This window comes from Octodon degus, unplaced genomic scaffold (assembly GCF_000260255.1).
Source record: "Octodon degus isolate 3935 unplaced genomic scaffold, OctDeg1.0 scaffold00008, whole genome shotgun sequence".
Taxonomy (NCBI): Eukaryota; Metazoa; Chordata; class Mammalia; order Rodentia; family Octodontidae; genus Octodon; species Octodon degus.
The window spans coordinates 13,592,358-13,617,065 of record NW_004524584.1 but is presented as its reverse complement, the minus strand read 5'-3'; the positions used below and the strand labels follow the sequence as shown (position 1 = coordinate 13,617,065).

The 24,708-nt window shown below is 40.1% G+C and overlaps 1 protein-coding gene across 3 annotated transcripts in view; it reads right to left on the bottom strand.

Moving 5' to 3' along the window:
* The window catches only part of Rad18 (RAD18, E3 ubiquitin protein ligase), a 153,883-nt gene that overhangs the window by 3,736 nt on the left and 125,439 nt on the right, over positions 1-24,708 (bottom strand). For all 3 annotated transcript variants that reach the window (XM_004625052.2, XM_023705623.1, XM_023705616.1), the window contains one exon: positions 4,961-5,023. In XM_004625052.2, coding sequence (XP_004625109.1) covers positions 4,961-5,023 — 63 coding nt within the window. The remainder of the gene's footprint in view (positions 1-4,960; positions 5,024-24,708) is intronic.

Below are 24,708 nucleotides of genomic sequence, written 5' to 3'. Positions count from 1 at the left end.
TAAATTTATCAAAGTCCTGAATACAAGTCAATGCACAAACTTAATTAGTTTAAATATACCATCAACAAGTAATTAGAAACTAAGCAAACAAGTAACAAATATTTTCAGACTTAAAAAGACTTTACATATCCAGAAATAAACCTAACAAAGGATTGGTATAACCTGTATACAGAAAATTACTAAGTGTAGAAGAAAAGCACCTTAAGGACCAAAGTGAATGGGTGCATATGCGACATTCAAAGGTGAGAAACACAATACAAAAGGGATTCTAGAAGTCAAGATCGCAAAATGTGTTTTGGAACTCAAGGCAGAGAAAATTTCATATGCAACACAAAAAAGCCTAAATATAAAAAAAGTAAAAGTGCTAAACTGGATATAATAGTTCAAATGTCTCTTCAAAACATACCATTAGAAGGGTAAAAGGAAATTCCCATGAGATGAAAGACAATTATATGCATTCAACAAAAACAAAGAGCTGTTATAAACAATAAAGAGGAGAAAAGATAAAGACAAAAGGGTACAAATGATATAAATAAGAAGTTTACAAAATATATATGAAGATATATTCAATGTACTACTAGACTGACTAAAATCAAAGACTAAGAACACGGAGAGTTGACAAGGAACAGCTGGAAGTGCCACTGGTGATGAGAGTTCAAATTAATATGACTACTTTGGAAACATGTTTAGCAATCATGATTTAAGCTAGGTACAACATACCCCTGATCTAGCAATATTATTTCTAGGAACATACGCAACAGAATGAACACACAATGGAGGACATTTACAATTATGTTCTTCAAAGTCTTATTCACAATAACCTCAAACTCCAAATAAACGACATATGTATCTAGGAGTGACAGTGTGGACAGTCACTTATTCATACAATGCAATAGTATACACCAGTGATGGCAAACCTTTTGGAGCTTCCACTGATACAAACAGCCTGCTGTGGAATGCATGCTATAGGTTCGCCACCACTGCTACAGACCACGGCTGCCAAACTTGAGCATGTAGCAGAATCACTTTAAGGTTTGTCACAGATTGCTGGGTCTGATCCTCACAGTTTCCTGTTAAAAAGGCTAGAAAAACCACACTAACAGGAGCATTCCACAGCTACATCAATGAAGAGTAGCAAGTTAGTAGCGGACGTAACCATGGAAAAAGGTACAGATTCAGTGGCGCACCAAAGAGTATACACCATGGTTCCATTTATGAGGTTTAAACCCAGGCCAGATTAACCTATGGTGCTTAAAATAGTACATATCTTAGTAGATTCTGACCTGGAGGAGGCAGGAAGGAGACTCCTGAAGTCCTGGAAAGGTCCCGCATTTGGACTGGCTGGGGGCTGCACAGGTGCTGCTGAGTCTGGCAGCCCCTAAGGAATCGCTATTCCTGCCTGGGATCTGGGACTGACTGTGTGACTCAACAGTGCGTGGCAGAAGTGACATGGTATTCATTTTAGATAGTCTTCACAAGGGTTGACAGACAGGCATGGCAATGGCACTACTGTGACAGGTTGAGGAATGAGGATTACAATTTTGAGCCCAGACTGGCAACTTAGTGAGACCCTGTTTCAAAATTAAAAAATGAAAATAGGGCTGGGGATGTAGCTGTGCAAACGGCCTGGGTTTAATGCCTTGTACCCTCCTCCCAAAATAGCCCCAAGGGCCTTCATATTTGTATTTTTAGGAATTCTGTCATCTGGGTCCAATCAGGGTCACAATAGTTAGAAAAGAACAGTTTTAGTACAAACGGTTATTATAACAGGGCTTTCAGTAACAAGGATTTGCCTGGTAAGAAATAAGAGGAACTTGCTGGGGAGATAGTTCAGCGGCTTAAGCACTTGCCTGGCAAGTGCAAAGTCCTGAGTTCGGTCCCTGGTACAGAAAAGAAAAAAAAAAAGGAATAAGAGGAACTCTACAGAATACAGAAAAAAAGAAAAAAGGCACTAGAGCTCCAACAGCACTCAGAGCTGGCTGGCATGCTCACTGTGGCTGAGGGCCCTGCTAACCTAGGAGCCACCCCAGAAATGCTGTGAGTGCTGTAAGAGTCTGGCCAGTGAGCATTCAAGGACCGAGAAGCAAAACCTGTTTCTCCTGAAAAATGTCCTCAGTGTGCCTTTCATAGGTAAAGATTAACAGCAGGAGAGCTGGTAGAGAAGTCTTTAAACAGCCTGGTTTAATTTTCAGTGAATAGGCAAAGAAAAGGTGAATTTAGAGCTGAGAGGCAATACATTGATAAGTAAGAAAAGAACCCTGCACTTCCTCCATGCAGGAAATCCTTACCTGCTGCAAAGGCCACCTAAAGAGGTCACTGGAGAAGATGGATGGAGAAGGACAGGTACTAAGACTATACAGAAAGGAAGAGGTCCAGACAGTGCAGTAACAGCCCCTGCTGCCTGTAAGCTGAGGCATAAAGCCTCACTCAGACTGAAGAACGGCTGTGGTTTATGCTACAAGGGTTTAGAGCGGTTTGTTAGACAGCAATTAAAAACCAAAAGAAACCATCTCTGCTTTATGTCTGTTTCAATTTGTTGCCCAAACTACTGTTAAACTTTAGGGGCAAAGAACATGACCATTAATTTGCTAATGCTTTTGAGACCTGCAGAGAGCTCAGGACAGGACAGCTCAGGACAGAGGAGACAGCTTAACTTAGTTTGGAGGATCCACTTCCAAGATAGCTCACTTAGAGGACAAGCAAATGGGTGCTTGCTACATTGGCTGGAAGTGCAGTCAGAGGCTGTGGCTAGGTCCCCAGTACCTGTGCAGCTGGCTTCTCTTTGTGTCTGTGCTGGACTTACCACAGCACAGTGGCTGGGTTCAAAATACAAGCATTCCAAGAGGAAGTGTTTTGAGAATAAAAACCAGCTGTATGTATATACACACTTCTCAAGGTCCTTCTCAATCCATGCAGGGATACCAGGGCATGAAACATGAAATGACATAACAGGACACTCTTCCTAGTTTCACAATGTAAATATATCTTATAGCTTGTAGTGTGTGTATGATATTACAATGTTTAACTCCGCATAAAATCTTGCTGGCTGCACAGACCACCCTTAGGTGGGTAGGGAAAGCGTAGGCAATCTCTAGCTATACCAATATCAGGCCAGAGGCCAAGCATGTACGAATAGTAGTCCAGTGTCATACCGTTCCATTTAGCCTGCCAAGGTAAGAGGCAACATTCCTCTGCCATTATAACCCCAGGGCCAGGTACTGGTACCATGGGTTACTTTTTTAGTGTGGAGTTTGCTGAAATTATTCAAATTAGCCCTAAACTATTCACCCAGTCCTCCCTTGATTTTCCTGCAGAAACCCTAGGAAAGTTCCTGATCTGACACTTTCCCTTGCTGCTGTCTCCTACCTCCTGGCCAGCCTCGAGTGCCATGTCCCTTGGAATTATATGTATAAGAAACATGAATTTCCTGGGCCCCTCTGTGTCCTCTTATGCCCATATTGGCCTATCTCATAAAGAAGAAAATGTAACTCAAACCAGTTAGGTGAACCCACATTTACAGATGTAAGAGCTTAAGAGTAGACTATAGGAAATCTTTCTGTTGCTTATGAAATATTCCTTTATATGGAGCAATATGCTGCTAATGAAACCTCTAAAACAGTGATGGGGAAACTTAGAGATGAGCACCCAAACTGAACCCAAACCCCACTTACTTATCACAGAGTGCCAACGCTGCAATTAAACCTGAATACTGAGGGTTTAGTTTTGGAAAAACAACTTTACAGTAACATCTTTTGCCTTAAAAGAAATACACAGTAACATGTGTACCATTGATTTGCCACCACTGCTCTAAATCTTTTACAAAATTAGGAGAATGTATGTTTTGGAACTGAAACAGTATGCCCTAAGGCCACAAATATACCACTTATGGTACCACAAAATATTGCCACATTTTGCTACAAAATAAACCTGTGAAGGTGTTTCCTGAACCTGTCTCTGAAATTATATTACAGCATAAACAAGTACACAGTAAAAACATGGTCTATATTGCCTTATAATCACCTGAAATCAGAAGTCTGAATTGTGAGCCTGGCAGTGCTACTACCTAACTGTGGCCCTTCACCCAGTAAACTGATCTTTCTGAAGCTCAGCTCCAGAGTTTGGGTACTTGTTCCCAAGTATCTGGGCTGAGTAAGAGCTTATGTGCTTCCTGCTTTAACAGTTATCCATTGTCATTAGGTAGTAGGAATTGTTTCCCTAGTGCGTTCTAATATGAATTTTAAGAGGTCATCATTATCAAGAACAGGCTTAGCTCAGGCTTCTGAGCTACAGAAATCATTTATTAAATTACATTGGTAACGGCAGAGATTTTCACTGCCCACTGAAAATCAAATGAGAAAGACACAGCCGATGCAATCTAGACAAGAGGTAGCAACAAGAAGAAAGCATTAGCCCCAGGAGGAGACACATCCCTTTGTTATAACCAGAGAGAATGAGGACAACATATATAGCAATACAGGCAGATTTACATGCTTTATATTAGGAAGACAAGGATTCCGATATGATAGCTTCTATTTTCTTTACAAAATGAGGGACTTAAAGTTTCCTAGAGGCCAGGGAGATGGCTAGGTAGAATAAGCGCTATCCTGGCACGTGCAAGGGTCTGAATTTAATCCCTGGTTCCACCAAAAACAAAAACAAAAACAAAAAGAATTTCCTAGGGACTTTGAGCCAATGTATTAGGGCAAGTGATAAACTGTCCACAGCAATAATTTAGTCTTACAGAAACAATTTTTAATAAGCAACTATTATTACAATAGGATTCCATTCTTTTAAAGCAGAAATGTATAGAAATAAGTAGTAAACTGGAAATCTTTACCTTACACGTGGATTATTACTTTCTCAAACCAGAAAGCACAAACATTTATTTAAGAATCAGCTGCATGGAATCATCGCTTTTTGGGTCAAAATACATGTTTATTTTTTGATTATGAGAACTCACTTGTGTGACGCTTCCCAGGCCTCCTCTTCTGCCAGAAGATCTCTTATGATGTCTGAACTGGAACTAAAATGATACGCACGTTAGTAATGCCAGATGATAACACTGCACGGATCCACTTACATAAGTACCAACTAGTCCTTTGTGACAGGATGAACCAGAAGGCTAGTGCCAATGACCTGCACTGGGCCTGGGGTGGGGCAAAGAGGGTGACGAATGGCACAAGGTCACGGGGGGAGAAGAGGGTTCACTGTTTTGAGCATGAAGATGGTTTCAAAGCTACATCCATCATATATGGAAACTCAACCAGACTGCTCTTTAAACACTTGGTTTATTATATAACATTTGGATTTCAACAGAGCTATAAAAAACATATTATCAATAATGAAAAAAAATTACTAAAGCTCAAATAAATCCCTCATCATAAAACCTAGATCCAAATGGAATACCTTCATGAGACTTTTTACCTCCCTGTATCAACCACCAAAGATCAAACTGCGCCTCATTCAATCCATAGCACCATGGGGAAAAATTTTTGCAAAACGAATTCTACTAGTAAGATTCATAAACGTTCCTAAGTAGCTTTTTAGTCTCTTTGTAATCAAAAGAACATTTACTTAATTTGAACACTGGTTATAATGGTAATTAGGTATAAGTGTAATCTGGCTTAAAGAATTACATTTATGTCCTTAATAGAAACAGAACAAACTCTGTTAAGGATTTTAGCATCTTGTTCTTTCCCAAATCAATACAGAATTACTTTTAGAAAGAATGTGCATGCATCAGTATTAAAAAGCACTTCTCCTGGACATTCAACACGCAGAAGGCCACGAGCTCTGTATGGGACAAGTCAGAAGTAACTCTCGCCTACTCTGGGGAGTACAGAAGACTAAAACAAATCCCATTCACATGAGAAACAACAGACTGTAGCGATGCTCATACCAATCGTATTTTAATGATACTCTAATAATAGCAAAAGTTTCAAATTATGAAGATTTAGGTACCAACAAACCATTCTCAGCCACTATCACTTTGTTTTGTTTTTAAGGCATAAGGAAGTTTATGAGGCAGAATTCCATGCACTCTTCTAAAAGAGAACAGAGTACAGGCCCTCAAGAGAGAGATGTTATGGCCCAGCACTGGAAATATTTGTGGATTTGCGGGTAGAAACTCCTCAGGAAGTTTCTAACAAGTACTTTGTAACCATGTTTGTGTATGATGCCTGAATAAGACAAGGACATAGAGCCATTAAATACAGTTCAGGACTTCCCCTTAAGCTCCTGGCACTCTCAAGGAGCTATAAGCAGGGCCAAGGGTCACCCTGACTGTGACTCTCACGTGTCATGGTTTAGGTGTGGAGACCCCTCACAGTGCAAGTGTGTTGCCCCTCTAATGGAACTTGCACAATAGTTCCCAGACTTTGGAGGACATGAGGGTCACATGGAAGTAGTAGTACTTCTAGTATCTGAGAAAAAAAAATGATAAAGAACAATTATGCATTTAATAGTACTTTTACTGTGTATTTATTCAGTGTAGCAGCACAGGTATGTTTTTAAAATAGTACAAGTATTTGTGAAACTGTTTTGTCCAGAGACAATTCTCCTTTGTGTACATGTGTGCTGTGCGCATCCCTTCAGCCCTCAGGTGGGGAACCACCGATCTAGTTAGTAGTCCCTGCGCACCTGCTATTCTGACGCTGGGATGGGCCCTGCTCAGGGGCCAGTGCTCCTAAGAATGGTCAGCACATTAATGTATCATCTATTTTACCTAAAGCTGGCTTAGGTAGGCTTTCCCATTACACAATTGTCTACAGGTAGTTTTTATTGAGAGGAGGAGGAGGAAAAGTAGAAGACCTTGAAGGACATTAAGCAGATTTCGCCAGCTTTGTCACTGTCACAAGAGACAGGGCCACACTTACTAAGTGCGAATTCTATTCACAGCTACTGACTGCACTGACGCCAAAGGGGTTCTCAACCTCCTTACCCATAAGATCTCAGCTCTTGTATCTCATACTTCAGAGACAACTGTTTCAGTTCATTAGAACACAGAGGTTGCTTTAACCTAACCTTTCGACCCCAAGCCATCCATTCTTCACTGCCTGGCATTTTGCAACCTTTTTTCATTATTGTTTCCCATAGGAGTCTTTTTACATCCCCCCCCCCCCGCCCTTTAATGAATTCTCCTCATTAAAGTTTTTTTTTCCCCATAATTTTATTGAGAGACAAATAGCAATGAGACAGTTTCAAATCAAATTGGTAGGACAGTTTCAATAATTAACACACTGCATACTCTCTTCCTAGTGGTTATTTGCTGTACAAGATGCAGACACGATATCCTATTTACAAACACTATTAGAACAAATCCCTTTATTCATTAAAAGAATGTAACTATATCCTAACCATTTTGACTACACAGATACAAAATGGACATTCATCTATATCTACTTTCTTGTTTAGTTCTGTCATTTGAATATTATAGGTGTGTAAACTCAGCAAAATATTCTAAAAGAGTCCAGTAGTCCATAATAGTATAGGGTCTTCTGCTTGACTGGCAATGTCAGAAATTGTTGACCTGAGTCCCCTACAGCTCAACATAACACCATGGCTTTACTTCTTGTACTTCGTTTTTATACTTTTCTGCTGGATCATGAAAGTTTAACACCACAAATATGTTTATGGTTTATCCTTTTAGGTATCGTATGTATGTATCTGGGCTTTGTACATAAAAGGAGTATGGTTTTCTTGTTCCTTCAATCCTATAAGCAGTTCTTTTATTTGAACACTATTGGGGACTGGACCAGGGCCCCTACCACTGAGCTACATACACAACTGTTTTTAAAATTTATTTTGAGACAAAGCCCACTAAGTTGTTCAGGATGGCCTTGAACTTGCAATCCTCCTGCCTCAGCCCCTGGGTAGCTGGGATTATAGGACTACACCATCCTCCCCACACCATTCTCAATCCCCTGGGGCTGGTATCATGCGTGCTGAGAGCCAGTGGGCTGAGGAGTGGGAACGAGGGTGATCATTTGTCTCTGGATTCTGCAGGCATCACACAGAAAAAAGCCAAGTTAGCCTCTTGCCAGTGACCCCACTTCCCTCCTCCCTAACACACACACACACACACACACACACACACACACACACACACACTTTTTTAAACAGGAAACTTACAAAGCATCCCTACCATTCTAGCTAAGTAAGCAGGATGGCCAAGCCTGTCAACTAACCTACTGGAGTCTGTCTAATTCACCTCATCCTAGGGACTTTCAAATCACCAGCACAAATCACTGGTTTGTTAAAGGAAAATATTTGTGTACACTAATGGCATAAACCTGAGAGGTTCTGTTAGGCTGCCTCAGTGGAAACAGATGGTGGAAGAGGTTTAAAAAAAGGACCTCTGTAAGGGGCAGGCAATCTCCTCTCCTTCCCTGACTTCAATCCCACTGTCCAGCTTGCTGACACTCCCACAGCCTCCAACCCCTACTTCCTCTCTTTCTGCTCCATCTCTGGCATTCTACTGAGTGACCTCCAAACCACAAAAGCTTAAGAAATGTGACTTTACCTACAATCAAGCTGCAGGAGTTTCTGCTGTATCTGTTATTCCAGTTCTAGTCACCTCTGAATTACTAAGTAAGGTTGATGCTAAGACACTGAAATACCAGACAGAACGGCTGCTTCCTTCTTAAAGTAATGTATGTGATTCCATTCTACTCCAAAGCCACAGTCCTGAAATTTAAGCACTTGGCTGGCAAGTGCAAGGTCCTGAGTTCCAACCCCAATGCCCCTCTCCCCCCCCACAAAAGGCGCTGAGTTATAAATGTCAGTATCACTAGAATTATCACTCAGATCTATTCCTTGTGGGTAAAAAAAATAATATTTTTGAGGTCTTAATCATTTTAGTATGCATTAGAGATCAAAATTCCCTCAATATACCTTCAAGACATCTTTAAAAATCCTTCACAGGAGAAAATTAATTACACACTCCTGTAGATTTGTGGTCAGAGTATGCACAAGCTATATAACTATAACTTTTAAGTGTCTGGCAAGGAATTTTTTCCGAGTGAATTTGAGTTTCTCCCCTTTTGGCTTCAGACCATTCTAGAAGACCACACTCTTAAGAAGCTGGATGAACCTAAGGTCTGGCATATGAAAAGTTGCAGCTTCTTTAAGGAGAGGAAGTCAAATCATGCACTGACTTGATCAGTGATCTGGACATTATTACGCAGATTACACATTAGGAAGTCTTACTGGTAAAAAATAATCAACCTTGGATTCTACAAGTTCCCAACGTCTAGTAGAATTAGCTGAGTCACTCATACTTAATTTTTCGTATCATCCAGACTTTATTTACATGTGTCTGCTCTTAGCTGGTCTTTCTAAAGAGCTTGGCACATAGTATGTGTTCAACAAATGCCAATTCCATTTTCATAAAACAGGCTTGAGTCTGAGTTACCTAAATAATTACTTAGGTACTGTTTCAACTATGTCAATTTCAGCACTATATTTCAATTTGTGCTGAGAAACCTGATTACTTTGTACACCATTTAAATCTTTTGTTTCCATGGTTTCTACGACACCAACGTACAAATTCATCAGACTTATTTATCCAGCATGGCAGGTACAAAGAGTAATGTGGGGTGGAAAAAATGCAAACATCTGCTATAAAAATCCTGTGGATTAAAGATTACTCATAAGTGGAATTTTTCTATTTTCTAATATTTATTCCTTTTCTCCCATCTCTTACCTTAAGTGTGACATCAATTTGAATGTGGTTAAATATATGCAGTATTAAAAACAAAACAAGCAAAAAATAAAAAAGAATAAAAAGAAAGAACTTACAATCAAGTAATACATATGAAAGCCTTAGTAAGAGATGAGTTCATGCAAAAATAACTAAGCTTATGTTGCTTTACAAAGCGGTCACAATCTATGGCTATCTCATTTGGTTTTTAGAGACATCTAAGGAGGTTAGCATGGAAAAACATTTAAAAAGAACTACAACTCCTTTTTTTTTTCTTTAAATAAGAAAATGGAAGCTAAGTGAGAATTTATTTCAAACACTGCCAGACATCTTTCTAGAGGCTGCACTGAACTCCCACAATATAAGAACTGACTGTTGGAACATGGATCTTGTGTGAATGTATGAAGTTCAGGTACTCACTGGTAAGAGTGTCTTAGATGAAGACACATCCCCAAAATAAATGTGCCACTCACACAAAGATGTCTACCTCATGTACCACCCTATTTAAGCTCTCTGAGAATGCAAAAGATACTAAGCAACTAATCCATGTTCTTATATTTTTTTCTAGAAAATTTGAACAAACAAAATTTATGACCTGAAACAAGTGAACAATTTACTTACAGGGGCATTCATTTGGAAGTTCATAAACACTATCATAAAAATAGAATAAGACTATCATAAAAATAAAGTAGTAATATGTATTAGTAGAAAAACATTTTGTAGCAACATTGAGTTCACTAAATGTCTTTTTTTTTTGGTATGGGCACAGGGTCTTGCTATGTAGTAGGCTGGTCTCAAACTCACTATGTAGCCTAGGCTGGCCTCAAAGCTACCTCAGGAGGAGGATTGCAAGTGCTGGGATTATAGGTGTGCACCACCATACCCAGTTCACATTTTTAAGTTAAAAATCTAGATGTAGTGTTAAATCTTCTAATAGCAGTTATGAAGATCTTAAAAAATACCCTATCGTTGAATTATTAGATACTCACCACTCAGTTTACTGTTCATTTATTTTGATGTTTTCTTTAGATACTGTTTCTCTTAGTTTGACCAAAACTATAAACACTTACTTAGAAATTTTTCTAATTATTCCAACACTCCAAAAGTTACAAAATCCCTTGAGTGTATCTTTTTTTTTGCGGAACTGGGGATTGAACTGAGGCCCTTGTGCTACTGAGCCATCTCCCCGGTCCCCTTTAGTGTATCTGTATCACTTTATTGTTTGTACTACCAAACTCTATTAACCAGTTTATGACAACATTGATGAGACAGAGATTTCTAGAACTTTTTTTTTCTTTTTTGGTGGTACCAGGGATCGAAATCAGGACCTTGCACTTGCCAGACAAGCACTTACTCCACTGAACTATCTCCCTGACCTTCTAGAATTTTGAGTACCTGTACTTTTTTAAAAAATAGATTAAGGTACTTTACATGGTTCAAAATCAAAATGACATGAAGATACATACTGAAAAGTTTCATTTCTTTTTTTGCCAGGCAGGCACCAGCCACTGAGCTATATCCCCAGCCCAATCATTTCTTCTTTTGCTCCTATCCATCTTGTTCCCTTTATCTCCAAAATGTAACTACTTTTACTAGTTTTTTATTTTCCGTTAGTTTGTTTTCTGCAAAACAAAACAAAAATATAAGCATACAATATTTTCTGTTATCAGGAAAGAAATAGATGCTATATAATTCTGTTCTGAATGTTGGTGCTTTTGATTATGAACATATCCTGTAAATTTTATTAGCACCTAGAGATCTTCCTTTCTAACAATCACATGGTATTTCAGCATGGTACTAGCTCTGTCAATCAGCATCCACTATTGAAGAACTGAGTACTTTCCAGTCTTGATTATCATAAAGAATAATGCAATGAGTAACTGTGTGCCATGTACAGGTATTTCTGAAGGGCAAATAAATCCAAGTACCGAGTAAAGGCGAAACATGGTATTTAGGGCAATTCCTGTCCTTATGGACTGTGACAGGCAGGCAGCATCTGATTCACTTTAGCATTCCTCTCAAGCACTACGCTGTATGCTAGCCTCAGAGCTGGACATCATTGAATATGCCTGTAACCACAGCACTGGAGAAGCTGAGGCAAGACTGACATGAATTCAAGGCCAGCTTGGGTTACTGTTGGGAACAGCTAAAACTGGAAAGTAGGTATGTAGGATGAAACCAAGAACATAGGAGCTCCTTGAAGCATGTAAACAAGCCCTTGCAGTTTGTTAACTGATTGCTGGGTAGAGAGGTTGAAACTGACATCAACTTCTGGAGGGCATAAACAAATGCTCCACGATGTTCTTCTCCTAACAGGAGAGAAGACCTCCACCTGATCCAGCTACTGTTGCTTGCTTATCTTTTCCTCATTTTCACAATGGTTCCTTCCTGCAGCACAGGTTACATAGTGAGACTATCTTAGAATTCAAACCAAAATGAAGGGAGGGCGGGGAAAAGGATACATGCTAACTCACAGGGCAGAAGTGATTTCAATTTGCTTTTGGCATTTTAAAAACTGTTCATGACTGCTGTCATTTTTTAAAAAATTAGGCTTGTGGGTGCTTAAAAGAAAACTACTCTTGAGTATTTTTTAAAAGACTATTGAATCTGTGATAAGAAAAAAGGGATTATCATCCCTTTATTTCTTGCCAAAAACATGTGTACTAAATTATACCATGAGCTCTACAACAAGAACTATTTCCAGATCTGGGCATCCTAACAGAATTAATGATCTAATGTGGTTTTTTTTTTTTTTTTTTTTTTTTACATCTAGTCCTAAATGTACTCTGAGAAAGATCTACAATAGCCAAATCTGTTCCTTTTTTCTGAATTCCCCAACCCACACAGTTCCTGCATCCTTGCCTCTTTCACGTGCAAATAGGTAAATTAAACCTTTTAACCATATCTAGGCAAGCCTTCTTTTGAACATGTCTTAGTTACTTTTATCATTGCTGAGACATAATACCAGATGCCCAAAGATAAAGCAGGATAGGTTTATTTAGTTCACAGTTTGTAGAGGTTTCAGTCTGTGCTTGGCTGTCCCCAGGGCCAGGTGGTTTTGCAGAGAACAGCTCATGGCAGGCAGAAGACAGCAAAAGCAACAACTGAATCTTAACAGTGTCTTTCTGCCCTTTCATACTCTCTAGGATTCTGGGATCAGAACACTGCCAAACCAACCAATGAACTGATCACACACCCTTCATACCAGGAGTACACACTTGAGATTCAGCCACCTCTGAAAGCTCAGCCCCATGACTGCAAGAGGCTTTGGGGGAACCTCTAGACACAAACCATAACAGAATCTTAAACTGCAGAACCACAGTATTTTTAGCTAAAAGATATTTAGCAGTCATTAGTAAAAGAAAAGATTCCAAATCTGAAAATCATCTGTACCGATGGGACTGGGGATATAGCTCAGTGGTACAGCACTTGTCTAGCAAGCAAGCACAAAGCCTTGAGTTTGATTCCCAGCTTTAGACAACCTCCTTAGGACTCAGTCTGCACATGAAATGAACAACTGGACTAAATGACTGAAAGTGTCAGGTTAGATCTGGGCCATGACTTTCCCAGGAACCAACCTATTTGTCAGCAGTGCCACTGTTCTCAGAAAAAACTCAGTTCAGCACTGGTGCAGCTGCTCTTGACAAACACGGGATGCTGTAAAAAGAGATAAGGTGGAACATGGAATCTCCCAAGCACCAACACATTTGAAAACACCCAAACATTTATATCAGACACCCCAAGGACTTTGACCACTGATGTTTGCTGAGACCTTCTCACCTACTGTCCCTTGCCTTCTCCCAAACCTTAAAAAGAAACCTGCTGCCCCTTGTTCTCTAAGGTCAGTTTTTGCACACTCTGTCTCCCTGCCCCCAGGTATTAAATCGGAGGCTCCTATCTTTGCAAAACCTGTCCAGTGGTCTCTGCCTCCTGTCATTCACTTACTAAAAGCATGTAAGAATTATCCCTCCCAAACTATATTTATCCCAAACTTTTAGAGACCTGCATGTACTTCTAACTTTTTATGTGCACTATTACCCTTACCCCAATAACGGAGTGGAGTGGCTCTAATAAAATGTCTCTTCGGGCAAGAGAAGCCCAGTAAAACCACACATCAATGAAATCTTAATGGTTTCTAAATTTGGCTTCTGCAGAATCATCGTAAAAAAAGCTCTCTGCAACTAAAACCTGCTATGCTAACCTTCAACACTTGATTACCTCTGAGATGTAAGAACAGGGTGCACCATTTACATGGTAAAATGAATAAACATAAGCCGGTTTAGCAATTTAATATGTAACCATGTCCCAGACTGTACTTGTGCTGCAGTAAAGAGAACAGCAAAGATGCACAAATTAACACTGCACATCCTTCTGACCAGGCGGGACAATCACGCAGGGAGACACTTCATGGAGCGCTGCAGCGCACTGCCTCACAGTCACCATGCTTGCCGGGCCAAGAGGTGGAGCCAGCACAGCACAGGGGAGCCAGAGCATGCAAGTCACTCTGGGTCTAACTTGAACAACTCCGTTACATTCTTAATTCTCCTTTCTTAATGCAGAAGAAGCAATAATGGCCTAAAATGTGAGCAGTCAAAATTCATATGCAACTCATATTATGATGAGGAAACACCTATGTAGAATCAGCCCATGTTATAATTCACAGCATCCTTTTAGATAAGCTGCATCACACTTTAGACCTCACCCCTTCCTCTAGGCAAATAAATTACTATAGGTAGTGACTTCTCAGCTTACTAGCTAATTAAAAATGCTTGCATTCCAGGAGTCTCACTTCTTTGAGCACCTGTACTCCACTCTTAAGTATGTCTTAAAACCTATACCTAATGAACTCTTTCTCTGCCTCTTACTGATGCATTCTGAAAATTCTTTTGCTGTGATTAAAATCAGTGAATCTGCAAAATTATTCTACAAAAGTGTGAGTCAGGTCCCTTATTTCAGCTGCAGGGGCCTCTCAGACCCAGCCTGGTGACCTGGTTTCTCTTGGAGCACCAGTGACTGGAGGTACAAAGAGGCACTGAGAATGCAGAGATGGCCACGTTGGTAAGTGCAGCCAAAGGCATTTTCACCACTTCCTTCAGCCTCTTGCCTTCTGAGGTATAGTTTATCTCCCCCTCCCCTTTGTCTCTCTCCCTGTCTATAAGCTTCTATGGCCTTAGGTTTTTCCTTTCCAACAGTTAGACTCCTAAGTCCCTAGAAAATGAAAGCACCAAATGGACCTATCCAATGCTTCAAGCTAAGTTTCTCACACACAGCTGGCATGTAGAACCCAGTCTGAGACACAGTGGAAAATACCAGCCTTCAAGGCAACACAAAAGAAAAGCTCCTTAAATCAGGCACATTTTTGGGTCCTAAACACTTTAGTTAAAAAGCAGAGCCTCTAAACTGCTGTTTCTCTCTCGCTCTCGCTATCTCACCCTTCTCTCCCCTCTCTCACACTCCTTTTCCCCCTCCCTCCCCTTTTCCCTTTTTGCCATCTTCCCTCCCTCTGAAAACCAAAGGGCATAAGCATAGCTCCCCTTTTTGGGTGGCTGGGAATATCCCTAAGCTGTGTAGATGCAAGTGGTCATTCAGGTGGTTAACTGGTAGTACTTTTACAACCTGTTTGTCTATGGGGCTCAAACAGAGAAGGAAGCCATTGGTTCTCTTTGTTTTTCTTCCTCTCTTCCTAAGAAAGTCCCTATCCTTTTCTTGACCCTTCTCTCCCATTCAGGCTTTCAGATGTCAGAAAACTCAAATTTTACTTCTTCTGATACTAATTATCAGGGAGAGGCAGGGAGCTGGGGAACTCAGAAAATTTTCTCAGGGTTTTAGGGACAGTTCATATTGTGTCCTGTTGGGACGACAGGATGAATTCTCATTGCCTAAAGCAGTCAGGCTACCTCAGTCTTGAGAAAAACATCCTGCCTGGACATTGTGATCTATTAGGTGCTAGGCAGCACTGTGTCTTATAACTTTGCAAAGCTATAAATAAACCCCACTACTGTTGTTTTGGGGTCCTCTCACCACCAGGCAGACAGGCCACTTCCTGACCCAGCTCTTGTCTATCTTTTCCTCACTCTTGCTGCTGTTCCTCCCCAGGATACAATGGATCACCGTGAGAGAAGAGGGGTATGTGCTAAGAAAGGCCCATGGTAATACTAATACAATAACATGAAGTTAAAAGCTAGGCTACATATAAAAGGGGGCTCCAAACGCTGCACCAGTGCCTGCTGCCAGCCTTCAGCTGCACCTCTAGCCATCAAGTTGTTGGTTTCAGTAGCTATTCCAAAAACATGTCCTTCAGCCCCTTAGTATATTCCTGTTTGTGTCAGTTACTCTTCTCTCACGTTGCTGGGACAAATACCTGCCTCCCAAAATAAAGGAAGAAAAGGTTTGTTTAGCTCACAGTTACTGGAAGTTTCAGTTCATATGTGACTGGTGCCCAGGAAGCGAGTGGCACAGGGTGGAGAGCATCAGTTCATGGCGGCAGCAAAGAGCAAAAGGAGCCAAGGGAGGAGTAGTAGCAACATGGCAACAGAGAGAGGACGTCTGTCTCTCTGTCTTATGTTATGTTTAGGCTATCCGCCCCCAGACTGGGTGTAGCACTCACACCCATAATCCCAGCAGTACTACAACTCATAATCCCAGTGGATCATGAGTTAATCTCAAACTCTAGAAGTCCCCACCTCATGAGCTTGGGGGGCAACTAGACACAAACCATAATACTGTTATATATCATTTATGTATCTTTCAAGTACTTCTCAGATAAACATTTAGCTTTTTGTTTACTATAATTACAGTAGAACATTACATTTCTTATTGACAAAACAGGGAAGAGTCTTTGTGCTCTTCAACTCTACCTGGTATGTCTAAGCAAACATTTCAGTATTTAGGTTAATATTAAAAGATAAAAGACTTAAGCTAAATGCTATTGACTTCTACCATTTTCTGAAGTTATTATTCATCAATAGTTGGTTAATTTCTGGCGCTGGCTTGTTTAACAGGTTATAAAATGAAGCTTCAGGGCCCGTGACTGGCTAATGTCTCTGTCCTCTTTTCTAGACTATCAAACAATGACTCTCCATCAGATATAAAACCCACTTTCCTTCGTCTCCTTCCAAATAAGACTCTTGGTCCCTGGCTAGGCAAAATCAGTGCCAGTCCTCAGCCTGAAGCAGTTACACGGACCATCAGGCCTGCTGCACCTCTTAAGAGAACAAGACTCAAACTGAGAAGTGGGTGGGGGAATGGGCAGGAGAAATAAAAATTAAGCAGAAAGGAGATAAAGAAAACCATATTTTAAAAAAGTGAAAATTGCAGTTTCAGGACTCAAGCTCAGTTTATCTTTATTATTGTTATTATCATTTTTTTGGTACCAGGGATCAAACTCAGGACCTTGTGCCAGTCCGGCAGGTCCATATACTGCTGAGCTATCCCCCTGGCCTTATTATTATTATTATCATCATTGTTATTTTTTTTCTCTTCTCCCAAAATACAATAAGCCTGGGAAGTTCCCTTTAAGCTGTGAATGGGCTCAGCCATTCCTTATGGTTTTCATTTGTAAATTAGGATTTTCCCTGTGAAGGGACCATTATCTTACTGTGGGTAGGCTACTACTCCCCAGACACTATCCTAGAATAGACTAAGATTATTAAATTCTACAAATTTCTACTGCATAAAACACATAAAAAGAGTCCCAGTTTCAAACTGTAGCTCGTTTCTGTGCATCTGCACTCCAATCTTGAGTGCATCCTAAAATCTCTAATAACCTCCTTGTGCCTCTTTAAAAAAATCTTTGCATTCTATCTTAACTTGCTTTTTTCTCAGGTTCTAAGGATTTCCAATGAGACCTTCTAACAACTGTTCCTCTGATTTAAAAACAAAGCTGAATAGTATGAAATGAGAAGCAAGAGGGGGAAACTCTGATTTAATTAACTTCTAACTGACTGTTAAGAAATGAAGTATTAGCTGGATTTAGTGGTGTATGCCTGCAATCTCAGAACTCTGGTGGAGGTCAGAGCACTGCAAGTCTGAGCCCAACCTAGGCAACCTAGCAAGGTCTTGTCACCCCCCATCCCCTAAAAAGAATCTTGATCAACTAAAATACAAAATTTCAAGAAAATGGTATTATAAATGACACATCATTTTTATACTTCCCAGTTTTATTCATCATGATAAGGCCAAAGAGATTCTTATTTTTCATTTAAAAAAATTAAGCTAGAGAAATATCTAACTGTTTACTCACATTTAGAAATCAGGGAGTACAGACCTAAAATTGTGTGTCTACCATTTAGAGCTGTTAGTTCCTTCAAATTCTTATACTTAGATTTCTCTCCAAACATTCTGAAAAGTACATGCTTAGCTACTCTTTTTTCTTTTTTTTTTTTTTTCTAAAAATGAATTCTGAACTCATCAAAATTCTGCATAAGCTTTACGAATCAATCTAAATACACAAAGAACACACAGGACAAGAATTCCTACAAAATTTATAAAATGTGTGAAAAATTAAAGAGGAATTCACTTTAAAATCCAGCCTTACCCAACTGGTAAGCGTGGGGCTGGGCTTCCAGCGAGGGGTCTGACTGTAGCGCCTGCTCTTCACTGTACCCTGTACCCCTCACCAGTGTGGCCCACAGCCGGCAGCTCTCTTGGCCTGCTGAAGACAGCTGGGTTCTGGGTGCCTCATCTCCACGCTCTGCTTTGTAACCATTCCTCTGGGAATGCAGCCTCCTCTGAGAAGGACTCACCACCTTGACTCTCCTCAAGTGGGATTAGCTATTCTCACAGCAGCCCTTATCTAAAAACCTGTAACTGTACAATTCTTTTCTTTTTTCCTCTGTGAGACTGTGAGCAACTTAAGGGCAGGATGCCTATATCTACAACCAGCAAACTTTGCGCTCACCCAGGGGCTACCATGACACTAAGAAACCAAACAACTCTGTGTCTGCAAGTTGATAATGACTCCTTGTCAAGAAGAAGAGGGGAAGAAACATTATTTTAAGCAAGTAACTGCTTCAGGATGGGCTAAGTCCTAAAGTTGGGCTGTATTGTGAGCATAAGGTCCTAGAGAAGAGAGGATCCCAAGCAGCTGAAAGGTCAGGAGAGCTTGATTGAAGACAGCAGGGCAGGTATCTGACCTGGGCCTTTAAGGATGACGTGGTCCGGGCATGGCTAGCACCTACAAAGGCATGGAGGTGTGAGAGACATTGAGGGGTGGCAGGAAGTTGTATCCCAATCAAGTACCACAGAGCACTGACCACAGAGAACTTGGAAAATATCTGTCAAGTGAGTCTATGAATTCCCTTACCAAAGGACAAATCGGCCAGATCTTATCTTACACCAAAAGATAAGATCCGGCTCTAGCTACACACATCTTACAAATAGAATGTTAGTGATGTTAACGCCTGAGTCTCCTCCTCTGAATCTAGGATTCAAAACAACTCAACCTTTGTATGTACTATCACTTCACACCAACCAAAATGCTCACTAGGCCAAAACCTGAGTGGTGATTAGACATTGCATGTTGTGACATGGAAGGCAGCTGCTGGTAAGTGCAGCATCTGGATACAACTGTCAATTTCTGTCAATACTACAGATACTCAAGTAATAATCAAGTATGAAGCTTTAAACCTTTCTTGATATAGGGCTTAAATAAGTTTACAGAGGACAGTTATATCATACCACTTCATGATCTAGGGAAACAACATCTGCTACCTAGGATTGATTTGGAATACTGAAGAATCAATAATTCATTATAAAATTATAAAATCAAAAGCTACTATAAAGACATGCATGAGATTACACAATGGAAGTTCTTCATAACACCAATAATATTTTTAAAACCCAAACAAGGCCAACATGAACTTCAGTGATAATAAAACACACATGTGGTAAACATGGCTGAGGCAGTAGGTAGTTGGTTTCTCCACAGCAAAGTTACTCTTCCCTCCTCCTTCTTTAGGAGGTCGCATGAGTGGGGGGCAGGGTATACTATGTGTTCTTGGGTGGAGAAAACCCACAAATAACATGAAATTTTTTGCATAGGAGATTTGCTTATTTACTCCCATTTTTTTTTTTTATCAGTAGGAAGTGAACTCATACATATTTATTTTATACGTTAGGCTTACCTGACATTATTTTTGTTATTGGTTAAATTGTTCTAGCTTTGGCCATTGGGAAGTTTTTCAGTTGGTTCTTCTGTCTCTTTCACATACATCAACTGTAGTGCTGTTTTTCCTTTTCTTCCCCCCCCCCTTGTCTCCCCTACCGCATTTCCTTGCTTCCTGGCATTATAAATTGCTCCAGGCTCATCTTTTATATTGTAGTGCCAGCCCCAGAATCAGGTATTTCTCTAAGAAGCATCAGTTCCTTCTGCTGAGCAATGGAAACCAAGACACATACCCTGAGTGTGCTTGCTGCCACTGCAGGTTCCTTACTTCTTGTCCCTCATAGCTCAGAGAAAGGAAGCACTTATGAATATTACCTTACTCATAAAACCAAATATATTATGTTAAGCTAAACATGAGTATAAAATAATGCCTCTGGTTCTAATCCATTACCACACAGATAGTTTCTATTTTATTTGTTTGTAACCTCCAAGTCCAACCGTGAAAGACACGGCTCCCAATATATGCAATCTATTTTACAACAGGAACATTCAACTAGCATCTAACAGTATGTTAAGCTATAGATGGATAGAATTAGAGTAAAGTCTTCTGAAAGAAAAAGTTGAAAAGATTCAGCAAATATATAATAGAGAAATATTTGAGATCTACACATCAGTACAAATACATTTTTCAAAAGATAAAGCAGGAGAATAAGGAAACACCACAAGGAAATCAAAGAGCTCCTCATTCTACACTTGTGATTTCCTACCAAAAGCAAAGTGCTTTTTAGTTAGTAGGTTGGTAAACTTCATTTTGGTGACTGATTATTTTGCACTTAGGTTTATTATCACACATGATAAAAAGTAAATTGTTTCTCATTAGCACACACATTTTCTCTTTTCAGTCTGTGACCTGTTTGGCTCAGAGCTTTTTAATAAAATCCGTCCTTTGGCCCCGAAACTTTCTTTTCTACTACTTCATCAAAGCCCCCAGACATCTCTACCATCTTCCCTTCTTAGGCAGCACAGTGCAAGTGTGCTTGGCTGAGCAGCACACAGGGCTGCAAAGTGCCTGGACCAAGCCCACATGCATTCCAACGTCCTTGTGGCTAGAGACACCGGCTCAGGCCTGTACAGCCCATGTGCATGCCCCAAAGCCATTTTCCTGTCTTCAGCTGGAACTGCTGCCTGGGCAGGTCCCACTAGCACCCTGTCCCCATGACGGCGTCATTCCCAGTGCGCCAGCCTTGGCCTCCACCTGTCAGTGCCGTGACTGAGGGGGACCCTCACTACTGGAGACTGTTCCGTCCACACTGAGAGCTGCAAGGAGCAGGAAGAAGCCTGAAGTGTGTCTGACAGATGAGCCCTCAGCCTGGGATGAGACAGCTCAGGAGTGTTTTAGGCGAGCCCTGGTTTCTGCAGGAGGATAAAAGTTCATCTGATGGCAATGGCATATGATTTGACAGCAGCACCCAAAGGACAGTCTTTCCCCTTCTGTCTCACTTCCATTCCTCTATGGTGTCCCTTACCCTCCAAATAAACCACTTCCCTCAAAGCTTTGTCGTGGGGTCTGCTTCTCAGGAACCTCAGACATTTAAGCGACTACATGCTCATCTTTCGAGACCAAGTCAAGCTAGGTATCCAATGGAGCTTACCAATAAGGAAAACATGGGCTCTAGGGCCAATCAGTCTTCTCGTCCAATCCTAAGCAAGTAACCTAACTCCTTGGACTTTCGGTTGCCACATCTCTAAGAGACCAAATATACTGCATGCAACACTTCTAACATAGAAGTTACCACATGTTTAGAAAGCTATGCAACTTTAATGTCTACATTAACAAGAGTTTGCCATCACTGTCTTGCCCATGTAACTTAACTCCTCCAGGGGACTCTGGCCTAAGAAGTTAAGTGCTGAATAACTTTATGGCTGAGTGCAAATACTGCTGAAAGGCACTTCACCTTTCAGTAGAAAGCAGCAAAAAAAAACACACTCCAGGAGCTTCTAACATTCCAGAACCCTCTAATGCCCTCATCTCAAAATCTTCAGCCTAAACCCTAAAACTATTTAGTTACCTGACTCCCACCATGACCCATGCTGATGGCCTGCTTTACACCACATGTCACAGTCTCAGCTGCCAGTCAACTGTGCCCTCCAACTGTGAGAGGCTACTCTGAGGACAGTGTTTCCTACCCCTCACTAGCACTCGGCTCAGCCTGCTCTTACCCACAGGCTGGTGGTGCCAACCTTCCACATTCCTTAGAAGACTGTCAACAAAACAGATTTTTCCCCCAAGATTACCCCCATCATTTTCCAACTTATAATTCAGAAAGGTTGGAATTTATTCCTTAGGAAGGTTGGAATTCCCCCCTGCCCCCAAAAAATGCAATCAAGAATTTTGTCATGTGTGTTTTCCTAGACAGCTCTTTGAGAAAAAAACTGAAAAGAAAAATTATAGGAAAATACAGAAACAGACAGCAACAATGTAATTAAGCTCTTTGTCAAACTGCCTGGTGTCCTATCTGGACCTGTGTGGGGCATCTACCCAGAGATGAACATAGCTCTTCACTCAACAGCCCAGAGGCCCTGTTTGTACCTGGAATGTCAGAACTACAATGTGCTCACTCATCCCTTAACTGAAGTGGGCCCTTTCAGGACCAAACCCTTGCACTGTAGTACCCCTCAACTCCCCAGGGTTAGGAGCTATGAGCACTGATACCAGTCACCCATATTTCCCAATGCAGCAAAGCAGAGACAGCTACACTGGGTGATTTTGGAATGGCCCAACTGAAATAAATGAAAACTAGATTCACCAGTCCATGAAGATCCTGGCTTTCACTTTTTTTGGCCAATAAATCATAAGTATTGAATCTTTCCTTACAGATAATTTCCTAGATATAGTAATTTCAAACTTATAAGAAATGATTCCTACACCCTTCACCATCTTCCAGCTGTTACCATTCTGCCTCATTTATCTGAGTGTATATTAAAATGCATGTCATTTCTTCTTTATGTATTTGGTTCATAAAGGGTTTACAGGGTCTCACTACGTAGATTGGACTCGTAGTGATTCTCCTGCTTTCAGCCTTCCAAGTGCTGGAATTATAGGTGTGCGCCACCACGCCCAGTCTGCCATTTCTTTTAAGTTACAGCTATCACTCGCTTTTAACACATCAATATGCTTTTCATAAGAACAAAGCCATCCACATACATAATTAATTCTCAAATGGAGGAAACTTAGTACTACTATAATGAAATTATTTCTGCAGCCAAAATATGAGGTCTCTTTCATTTACTTTTGGTTTTTTTGAGACAGAGTCTTGTTCACTACAGAGCCCAAGTTGTCCTCAAACTTGCAGCAATACCCCTGTCTCAGCCTCTCACGTGCTGGGATTACAGGTGTGCGCTATCCTTCCTGCCGAGACTGCCTCTTTTTAAAATCTTTTACCTACACCTAAAATGTGCAATTTTTTTTTTTTTTTCAAAAGACTGACGGAAAGAGTCTTCCAAGAAAGAGCATGGCTTTAATTTATTCCTGCATAAAGATAATGCTTTCTTTCTGGGGTCATAATCATAGCATCTTTTCTTCTAATTCAGTCTTTAACACAATGTGGTACCCTCTGCTTGCCAAAACTTGGTGAACAAAAGCACACTCTTCTTCATTCATAAGAACAATAGGTTAATTTACAGAGATTTGGATAAGTCTCTTGAACTCCCAGAAATCATCTAGCAAGAAGCTATACAAATATCTAAAATTCTTACTAATTAATCATCTATTTTCAGGTTTGCAAGAGAAAATGAACACAATAGTAACAATTCAAATTCTAAAAGAAGTACTTAAGAGTTCAGAATTAGGTTAAGAATAAAACTGTCTCATAATAATAAGATCAGCTATAACTACTGCATCTTAAAATAAGGTTATTTTTGGTTGCCGGGAGGCCATATTATTTAAGGTAGAATATTGCTCTAGCACAAAGAAAACCAATTTCTTTATGTAAATATGTAAGACCTACACTCTCTATAACATCATGACTGCACGATTTAAAAAAAAACCCACAACATATTTCTATTCACATTCTACCTAAAACAGCATGATTTTTCTCCTTACTATGAAAACTACTAAAAATTTAAAAAATAGTATGATCCTATTTAAAAAGTTCATCTATTTACTCATGTGTATATCTCTGGAAGGATGGATTTAAGAAAATGGTAACACTAAGTTACTTCTGGATGATAAAATTGTGGAAGAATTTTTATTAAAGAATTATGAAAATTAAGGAATTTTATTTTTTTAATCTAAACCTATTTTTTACAATAGGTGATATGTAGTTTTAAAAGCACTTTTGAAAATTTAGGGTTTTATAATGCAAATAAAGCAATTATAATAAAAGCCATGAAATCTATTTGCAAAAACTGGAAAGAATAAAGACAGAAGCATTTCAATGTATAACAAATCCAATTCTATGTTTAATCATGAACTGCAACAAATAAGTGATTAAATAACACACAGACAATTTACCAAATTTACATTTGACAGAAACAACAATTTTGGGGTTGGGAAAGATCACACTAAAATCACCGGAGTGCCTCATCTCCCTTTCTGCTAATGCCTGCATACTGTGGAAAAGTTTAGACAAGACCAATAAAACTACATACACTGCTGTGTTAGGATTCTACAGCAGGTGCCCTTATCTCTCAACTTCGAACTTTTCCTGAATTCTGTGGTGCTAATCATTTTAGTCAAAAAGACTATCTTTCCTATTTAAGTTTTGGAGTTGAGAAATAACATTAGCACAAGCAATGGGCCATTATACTTTGTGACAGCCTTTGGCCAGACCCACCCGACCAAGTACTGGAAGACACTTGTGAACTTCCATTTGGATGATAAAGCTATCTTTTTTTTTTTTTT